At 40.5% G+C, this 9,946-nt stretch overlaps 1 protein-coding gene across 5 annotated transcripts in view; it reads left to right on the forward strand.

The window, feature by feature from the left end:
* The window catches only part of LOC123052634 (protein RFT1 homolog), a 14,760-nt gene extending 5,018 nt beyond the window's left edge, over positions 1 to 9,742 (forward strand). For 3 of the 5 annotated variants that reach the window (XM_044475937.1, XM_044475934.1, XM_044475936.1), the window contains 6 exons: positions 6,701 to 7,574; positions 7,715 to 7,852; positions 8,479 to 8,634; positions 8,705 to 8,757; positions 8,843 to 9,015; positions 9,341 to 9,742. In XM_044475937.1, the coding sequence (XP_044331872.1) occupies positions 7,565 to 7,574; positions 7,715 to 7,852; positions 8,479 to 8,634; positions 8,705 to 8,757; positions 8,843 to 9,015; positions 9,341 to 9,410 (600 nt within the window). In that variant the 5' untranslated portion in view covers positions 6,701 to 7,564 and the 3' untranslated portion in view covers positions 9,411 to 9,742. Of the gene's footprint in view, positions 1 to 6,700; positions 7,575 to 7,714; positions 7,853 to 8,478; positions 8,635 to 8,704; positions 8,758 to 8,842; positions 9,016 to 9,340 lie in introns of those variants that run through there. The other 2 variants (XM_044475935.1, XM_044475933.1) reach the window with 2 other exon arrangements.
* Positions 9,743 to 9,946: the final 204 nt, after the last annotated feature.

The following is a 9,946-nucleotide window of genomic DNA, read 5'->3' on the forward strand; positions in this document are numbered from 1 at the left end:
GGGAGGTGACTTTAGACAGATATTACCTGTTATTGAAGGTGGGTCTAGGCCAGAGATTGTTGATGCAACCATAACAAATTCTCCTATTTAGAAGTCTGTTTTGGTCCTGCGTTTGTCCATAAACATGCGCCTCTCAATGCGTGGTGTAGATCCTATATTACAGCAAGGTGTGGCATTTTTAGTAGGTGGGTGTTAGATCATGGAAATGGAAAGCTCCCAGCAACCAAGAGGGAAGGAGAATCTGAAGCCGCGTGGATAAAAATAGCTGATGACCTACTGATTCGTACTGACGGTGATAAAATTTCTGCCATAGTTTCGTCTACCTACACTGATTTTCTCGCAAACTATGAAAAACTTGGGTACCTTCGTGAGCGAGCTATTTTAACCCCAACCAATGAGGTGGCTGAGAAGGATAATATTCATGTGATGTCTCCTGTGCCGCAGAGTGGTCGAGAGTATTTAAGCTGCGACTCAATATTTGAAGTTGCTTATACTGTTAAAGAAAGTAATGTGTTTTATCCTCCTGAAGTTTTAAACGCAGTTTCTATGATAAATTATCCTAAGCATAGGATATTCTTAAAACCCGGTGTGCCTATCACGCTTCTTAGAAATCTAAGCCAAGCCAATGGCCTATGCAATGGGACTCGCCTGATTGTTAAAGAGTTGGTTGATCGTGTGATTCAGGCTGTAATAATGACAGGTTCTCATATCGGAAACATTGTCTACATACCCAGAATAGAATTGACGAGAAAGAAAACCAAGTGGCCTTTCATCTTGAAGCGACGACAATTTCCTATTAAGGTTGTGATATGCGATGACGATAAATAAAAGTTAGGGGCATACCGTATCCTTTGTTGGAGTATATCTGAAGCAGCTTGTGTTTACTCATGGGCAGCTTTATGTTGCCGTGTCGCGAGTCACGTCTAGGAAATCCCTTAAGTTTCTTATTGAAGATAAAGAGGAGAAGTGCACGTATGAGACTTGGAATATCGTGTACCCCGAGGTTTATGCCTCGGCTGGTTCCTTTTGATCTTTCTCGCCTTGATCCTGTGGTGGTTACCTATGGCTTTGCTTTTGTTTCTTATTGCATGTATTGATCTATGCTTTTCTGTTATGCCTGACTAGGATGGCTACTACTGTTAGTGCATGCACGTATTTGCTATCATCACCTTATCTGTTGTTATAATCTTTTGTTACGCTTCGGACGAACTTGTTAGCCTTGCAGTGTGTATATACTTGTGGTGATTTGTTTAGGCTCTTCTGTGCTGCTCGATGTTATGTTTTGAGTGTGCTTGTCCTGTGACCCAGAACATGGGGACATGTCTGGTGTGATTTTGGTCTTCCCTGCCAGTGCATTCTGTAGATGATTTTTCCTCATAGAAGGTTCTCTTCTATAACGCTGCCAGTTTATGGGTGTGTGTCTTGTGGGCCCCTTCATAGTTGTTTTTTCAGTTTTCTATTCGCCCTTTTTAGCACTTGTGTTGGCCGTCATTTTTTTTATTGGAAACTGTGGGGCAAACCCCCACAGCATATCAAATTTTTTATTAAAACAAAGTTACAAAGATACAACAGCAGATTACAAGGAGTAACATAGAAAAAGAAGCTAAACTAAAAGGACGGGAGGGGGCATAAAAGCCTTACTACACTAAGCCTTAAGGGGGAAGGAAAGAGATCCACTTGAGAAGGTCATCCTTGTAGGCAGATTTAATCCTGTATTGCAACAAAGAGATATCATGCCCGAAAGCAGTACGCCATTTATAAAATCTGGCCCTCTCATTTATGAAAACCTTGGCATTTCGAATGATCCAAATGTTCCAACATGCAGTGAACACCACTTCAGAGAAAAAAGGCTTATCAACATTGTTCCTAGCCTGAATAGCGACATCAGACATAGAGTGCCCTGCAGGCCAATCAATTTGCAAGTAGTTCCAGACACGAACACTGAAATTGCAGTTGAAGAAGAGATGATCCCTGGTCTCTCGAACTTGCAGGGGGCAGAGTCTACAATGCACACCATCCTCCATGTGCCAATGCCTTCTTTCCACCATATCCTTTGTATTCAGCCTGTCCATGATGAGCATCCAAGCAAACACCTTAATCTTGAGAGTACAGGATGATTTCCATATCCAACAGAGCAGAGGGTTAAAGGTTTCAGACTAAAATGTGTTGGTGTAAAACATCTTGGGTCTATACTGCTTGGAAGAGTTTTTCCAAGACCACACATCCTTAGAGCCAGATACTCTGCTATGAGAATCCATCATAGATTCAATCATGCCCAACTCTCCAAAAGCCTGAGCAGACAGGGGGAGATGGAAATGCTGGACAATATCCTGAGAACTGAAGAACTCCTTGACTGTAATCCATGGGTCCTTAACATAAGAAAATAATCTAGGAAATCTTGATTGAAGAGGAGAGACCTCATCACCAATATTCCAGTTATCTGACCAGAATAGAGCAGTGTCACCATCATTAACCTCAACCCAAGAACACTATCTAAAACTCAACATAACCTTGCAAATATCCTTCCACCAGAAAGAGCCACAAGAAGATGTTCCTTGAGGCACCCTTCCATGGTAGTAAGAGTCCCAAATGAGAGATACCCAAGGAATATAAATTTTATTAAGGAAGTTACTGGCATGTTTGAGGAGCAAGGCAACATTTTGAACCCCCAGATTGAGAATACCAAGACCACCCCTGTTTTTTGGCCTACAAATAAGCTCCCAAGCAGCTAGGGAGGGGACAGGTTCATCTCTATTCTTTCTCCACAAGCACTACCTTTGAATTCTCTCTAACTGCTTGAGTATTCCAGCTGGAACAACCACACTACACATAAAGAAGATGGGCATTGAAGACAGAGCAGAGTTCAAAAATTGTAGCCTCTCCCCTTGATTGAGAAAAGAGGAACTAGCAGTCATTCTTCTCTCCATACAGTCCACCAGAGGCATAAAGTCCACCATTTTGGGCCTTGTGGTTCCCACTAGCAGCCCAAGATAAGTGAAAGGCATCTTTCCTATCTGGCAACCAAAAGCAACAGCAAGATCATTCATGACAATAGGATCAACATTTATGGGGATGAGGAAAGATTTGTGGTAGTTGACATCAAGGCCAGTGGACTGAGCAAACACTTGAAGCATATCTTTTAAGGCCAGGAGCTGAATCCTGTCAGCAGGCAAGATGATTAAAGTATCATCTGCATATTGGATCACAGGGTAATCCTGGTCATGACAAGGGATAGGCAGTTGGAGAATTCCTCTTCTGAACATGTCATTGATGACAGATTGCAACAGATCAGCAGCAATAACAAAGAGAAGTGGAGAGACAGGATCACCCTGCCTGACCCCCTTTTTACAAACAAATTTTCTCCCAGGGACACCATTAAGAAGAACTGAGGAAGTACCAGTGCCCAGCAGCTGCTTCATCCAGAGAATCCATTTCTCATTATAACCTTTATGCCTAAGAATCTGAAAAAGAGCCTTATGTTCCAGAGAGTCAAAAGCCTTTTCAAAATCTAACTTAAGGATTACAATTGGCCTCCTAGATTGATGGCACTGATGCAAATACTCAAAAGTCCAGCCAATACAATCCTGGATTGTTCTGCTCTTAATAAAACCATATTGGTTCTTGTGAATCAACTGCAAGATCACCTCTTGGAACCTATTTGCTTCCATTTTAGAAAGAAACTTCAGGCCCATACTAGTGAGAGAAATAGGCCTATAATCTCCAACCTCTTCAGGTGCAAGCTTTTTAGGAACAAGAGTAATGTAGGAATCATTAATGTTATCCAAGATACCACCACCCTCATAGAATTCATGAGCTAGCTCATAAAAGTCCTGAGAAATTAGATGCCAGCATTTTTTTGAAAAACAGGCCATTAAAGCCATCAGGACCTAGAGCTTTATCCACAGGCATATGCCGAACCACCTTGTCCATTTCATCTTTTTCAAAAGGTTTGGTGAGAATGTCAAGGCCTTCCACAGGGGTGATGAGAGCAGAGAGGTCAAAGCCCATGACAATGCCTCTTGATGTGCCCATCCTATTTTTAAAACAATTCCAGATGAGTCCTTCCATTTGAGCATGATCATTGATCACAGTACCATCAGGCAATTTGAGACTTGCAATAGAATTCCTCCTGTGCCTTTCAGTGGCCATGGCATGGAAAAACTTTGTATTTTCCCCTCCCACCTTAATGTATCTGATAGTACACCTTTTCTTCCAATAAAGGAATTGCAAATGTAGCAATTTCTCCAGGTGCACTTTGACAATTTTCCTGAAGTTAAGCTCCTGAATAAACAGAGGCCTCCACTCCTCCAAGTCATCCAGCAGCGAAATAACATGATTACATTTACCAATCAGGAGTTTCAACTTAGAAACATTCATTTGCCATCTTTTAAGGCACATTCTGAGAGACTTGAATTTTTCAGCAATTCTAGCAGTTATGTGTCCCTTCCTATAGGGCTTTTTCCAACACTTGGCAACACAATCCATAAATCCTTCCAGCTCCAACCAATAGTTCTCAAACCTAAATAGATTTTACTTAGGGATAGACGTTTCGATTGTGACAACACAGGGGACATGATCAGATGCAGTCCTAGCAAGGGGGAGCACTTCAGTCATAGGATAGACAGAGATATAGTCTACTGAGGTAAAAAACCAGTCCAATTGCTCAAGAAGTGGGTTGTCTTGCATATTGGACCAAGTGAAAGCTCTTCCCTTGATGGGTAACTCTAGAAGGCCCAAATGCCCAATTATCTCATTGAAGATGAACATGTCATTTAGGTCCCCTCCAGGCAAATTCCTGTTATCTATGGACCTAATGAAATTAAAGTCTCCTAAAAGCAGCCAATTCTCATCAACAGGAATACTTAGGTTATATAGCCAAGTGACAAAATTATCTCTAGCTTCACCCTGACAAGGCCCATATACAGCAACCAGAGTCCATTTTTCATTGTTCTGTCTGGACACAAACTCCACAACTACAACAAACTGCTGAATTTCAAGTAAAGTTCCAAGAAAAACAGAGGAGTTCCAGACCACAAGAATTCCCCCAGGGGCTCCCATTGCAGGAGAGCAAGCAAAGCTGTCAAATCTCTTAGGGCAGAAACTCTTAATTGACCTAGAGTCAAAAGATGAGCATTTGGTTTCCTGCAAACAGGCAACAACACACTGACTTTCATCGATTTTTTGCCTAACTGCTCTCTGCCTGGCAGCATGGCCATGTAGAGGATTTAGTTCCTCATCTAGTTGATGGAGGGGTGTCCATTCTACAATATGCTGATGACACTATTCTGTTCATGGAACATGACATGGCTAAGGCACGTAACATGAAACTGATCTTGTGTCTATTCGACCAATTGTCTGGCTTAAAAATCAATTTTCATAAGAGTGAGGTGTTCTATTTTGGGAAGGCCAAAGACGAAGAACATACATACAGACAATTGTTTGGATGCGAATTAGGTGCCTTACCGTTCAGTTACTTGGGTATTCCGATTCATCACCGTAAGCTATCCAATAAAGAATGGAAATGTATTGAAGAACGAATTGAAAAGAAAAACTCAGTTGCTGGAAGGGCAAGCTGATGTCATATGGAGGTCGGCTAGTTTTGATTAACTCAGTATTGACTAGCATGCCAATGTTTTTACTTTCGAAAGGGGTCCGAAAGCGACTTGATTTCTTTAGATCTCGTTTCTTTTGGCAGTCTGATGAGGCCAAGAGGAAATACCGTCTCGCGCGATGGGATATCCTTTGTCGACCTAAAGACCAAGGGGGCCTCGGTATTGAGAACTTGGAAATTAAGAATAAATGTCTTATGAGCAAATGGTTGTACAGGTTAGAGATAGAGTCGGAGGGCATGTGGTCTCAAATCCTGCGCAATAAGTATTTGCACTCGAAAATGCTAGCCCAGGTTACCATCAGACCGACTGATTCGCCGTTCTGGAAGGGACTTATGAGAACGAAGGATATGTTCTTTTGTAGGGTCAAATTCTTGGTTGGCAACGGGATGTCAACAAGATTTTGGGAGGATACGTGGTTAGGAGAGACGCCCCTGGCCTTACAATATCCCACCCTCTACAATATTGTGTAACGTAAGGAGGATTACGTAGGTATCGTCCTTTAAACTATTCCCTTGAACATCCAGTTCAGACGTACGTTAGTGGGTGAGAGATGGACAGCCTGGATGCACTTGGTTCGGAGATTGATTGAAGTTCGACCCTCCGACATGCCGGACTCAACACAATGGAAGTTAACTAAAAATGGGATATTTACGATGAAATCTTTTTATACGGATCTGATTAATTCTGGCCCCCTCTCAAGGTCACTACATATATGGAAGGTTAAGGTTCCTTTGCGGATTAAAATTTTTATGTGGTTTGTCCACAAGCAAGTAATACTCACAAAGGACAACTTACTTAAGAGGCGATGGGCAGGCAATTCGCGGTGTTGTTTTTGTGCTCAGGATGAGATAATACAACATTTATTCCTTGAATGCCCACTTGCCAAGTTACTTTGGAGAACGATTCATATAGCTTGTAATATCAATCCTCCAGTAGATATTGCGTCTTTGTTTGGGATGTGGTTAGCTGGGGTTGAACAGATCACGGCAACTCGTATTCAGATTGGAATATGTGCGTTATTATGGGCTATATGGAACTGCAGAAATGATATGATTTTTAACAGACAACACAACTTAACTTTTTTGCAGGTTATCTTCAGAGCTACAGCTTGGATCCGTACGTGGTCCTTACTCACTCCTATGGACTCCAGGGAGCCTTTGGTTACTGGGTGCAACCAATGGGAGATGGTGGCTCGGGTTATATTCAACCGGTTCGGATGGCGTTCGCATAACAGGATAGGAGTCCAGAGAGCTTATCCTTATTATTACCGTTCCAGGAGAATCTGCCTAAAAGTTTTGTCTATTGAGCATCTCTGTACCTGATTACTCAAAAGAGGTTAACCCATGTTGTGCTGTTGTCTGTTAAACAAAAAAACTGATGAAATATATTTGCCCTTTCAAATCCATTTGGTCAGCTGAATTTATTATGCTTTTCTGAAGTGACTGCTTTGTGTACCGGCTATTGGTCGTTTTGATATTTCTGCACACTTTCTGCATGTTTGCTATTCTCATCGTTCATTATTTAAATTACTCATAAGCCTCTTACAAGTACTATGGATTATTATTATTGCTAGGATAAGCATTGCCACCAATGCAAGAAAACAAGATTTCCTTTTGCATATTCCTTGCTATCTTAGATTGTAATGTTTAACACAATTCCGGCTTATAATGCTGCTGATGTCCAGTTGTTAGAATTTAGATATGACCATTCCTATATCTCAAGCTATCTGAAATTATAAGTTTTGACATATTTTCAGTTTGGTGCTGTTGTTTAATAACTGGTCCTTACAATTATAGTTGGCCAAAATTATTGAACTCTTAGGCAAATTACTAAAACAATATGTTGTGCGCATTATTTTTGAACGAGCTTATGATGGATCCTTATCCACAGGGCAAACTCCTGAGAATTTATCCATTCTGGAAGGTTCTTTGCTCGGAGCTCTTAAACTTATTATGCTGATAGGTACGCTGTCCAGTACTGAATGGTGTAATGTGTATTAATCTGTTTATCTACATGTTTTATTTGCTGTCAAATTCAGTCTCCTAGTTTTCTGTGGATATTAGATGCCAGCCCTTGAATATGATAATCCTCCAACAATGCAGGTCTCGTGATCATTTCTTTTGGTCCAAGTTATTCATACACCCTTCTGAATCTACTATATGGAGGAAGATATAGTGATGGCGAAGCTACAGCTGTCCTCCGTTACTATTGTGTTTACATAATCTTCTTAGCAATGAATGGTTTGTATTTAGTACTTCTGCAGCAGCTCTTATTCATTCTATAATCTTGCAAAGTAGTTTTTCTTAATAACTTTAAGAATACTTCATTGGCGAATAATAACTCTGCTCGGGTACCTGTCAAATCCAAATTGTGTATTTAATTTTAAACTAATTTTTGCAAACCCAGAATTTAGAACACTGGGCATAACAGCCCCAATATTGTCCTTTCTGTTTTTAGATTTGTCTTCAGTCATGATGCATGTAGCACAGTAATATATCCAACTTGATATGAGGAGCATTTTTTTTGAGGAATGAGCAGTTATATTTTCTTTCCAACCATTTAATTAGCAGTTACGTTCAGCCAATTTATGACTTGGTCTCTCCTTTGAAAGCTATCAGTTGTTCTTCGATATCTCATCCTGCACAACAGTATAGCTGAAAAAAAACCTTTATTGAATCAAAAACTAACTATACTATGCATTCTCTTGGCTAGATTTTGACCTTTTCTTGATTAATATTCTATGAACAAGAAACATGCTGGTGGTGGTGCTGATTGTTAGATATTACTGGGCTATGTAGTATTTGGTTAAATGTGCATATTAACTAAGTTCCGCATGAATGACTCTGCTATCCTTCGATATTTTCAGGCATGTCTGAAGCTTTCCTTCATTCTGTTGCAAATGAAAAGCAGCTTAAGCAGTCAAATGATATATTGCTCCTCTTCTCAGCAATTTATATTGTTCTAAATGTTACTTTTATTAAATCTGCCGGAGCTATTGGGTTGATTGCTGCAAATTCTGTCAGTATCCTTTGATAATGACTGCTATACTTGTTCTCTTTAAATCTATATTTTCCTCCTTGACTGTCTGTTAGATATGCTACTGCGAATCTCATATTCTGCAATATTCATCGAAGAGTATTTTAAGGTAAAGTCTTGAATGTTCCACCTTGGGATTTTTTCCTTGTAAGGATTACATTTGTAAAAAATAATACCTGATGACATATTTACAGGGCTCATTCTCCTTTCGCCACTGCTTGCCAGCGGGCTGGGGCGTTCTGCTCATTTCTGGTGCGACCACAGCTTTCTCCGAGAGGGTGTTTCTGAATAGAAATAGGTTCAAGCAGACCCTTCCCATTCACATGGCGATAGGCATCATGTGCCTGATCTTCTCATTGCTTGAGATGTAAGCACTACATCACCACAGAATGATACTTGCTCTTTTCGATACTCCCTTCATTCCAAAATGTAGTGCATGGTAGATTTTACCGAAGTCAAATTTTGCAAGCTTTGACCAAATTTTTAGGAAATTTATTAACATCTAGAATACCAAATCAGTACCATTAGATTCTTCATGCAATATATTTGAAGTACCCTTGATATGGATAATTTTCTCTCTGAACTTGGTCAAAGTTGATGAAGCTTGACTTTCGAGAAAACCAGTGCACACTATAATTATGGAATGGGCGGAGTATTATTAATCATCCTGATGCGGCTTGTTTCTTAAGCAGATACCATGGCGAAAAGCAGTTCTTGATGAGCATCATCAAATCGTTGAAGGGTCACGACAAACACACATGATTTTTATATATCCGGGGCAAGTGGATTTACCCCAGATATTACTGATATTGCCATACAACAAAAGCGTTGTAAATACATGTACACTGGCTAGAGTACCAAAGAAAGGAGCTGGACCCAGCAGTTGGAGAGGCTTCTTAAAGAACATATCAAACTGTCCGAAATCATAGATCGCCGCTCTGCAGTGAATTGAATTGCTGGGACAAGTTATAGAAGCGACATAAAGCATAGATCATGTGGGTAGATAGGTAGTATATTCTGTAACTTCTCCACATCAGACTTATTAAGGTTAAATTGCAGCATGGTTGTCAGAATTTACCATGTTGTGCCATTCAGGTTTTGTTACCTGAGATTCGGTGCAGAACTTTACAAAATTCCTTAACAGCTCGTTTGGCGCCCATCATTTGGGTCGGAATTCGTGGAATTCATTTGCGAATTCCGACATCAACATGTTTGGCTGCCCCATAAGGTTGGAACTGTTAAGAGCAATCTCAACTTGGTGAAGTTGTGATCGAGGGGGCGTGTTAGATATGAATGAA

The sequence above is a fragment of the Triticum aestivum genome, chromosome 2D (assembly GCF_018294505.1).
Source record: "Triticum aestivum cultivar Chinese Spring chromosome 2D, IWGSC CS RefSeq v2.1, whole genome shotgun sequence".
NCBI lineage: Eukaryota > Viridiplantae > Streptophyta > Magnoliopsida > Poales > Poaceae > Triticum > Triticum aestivum.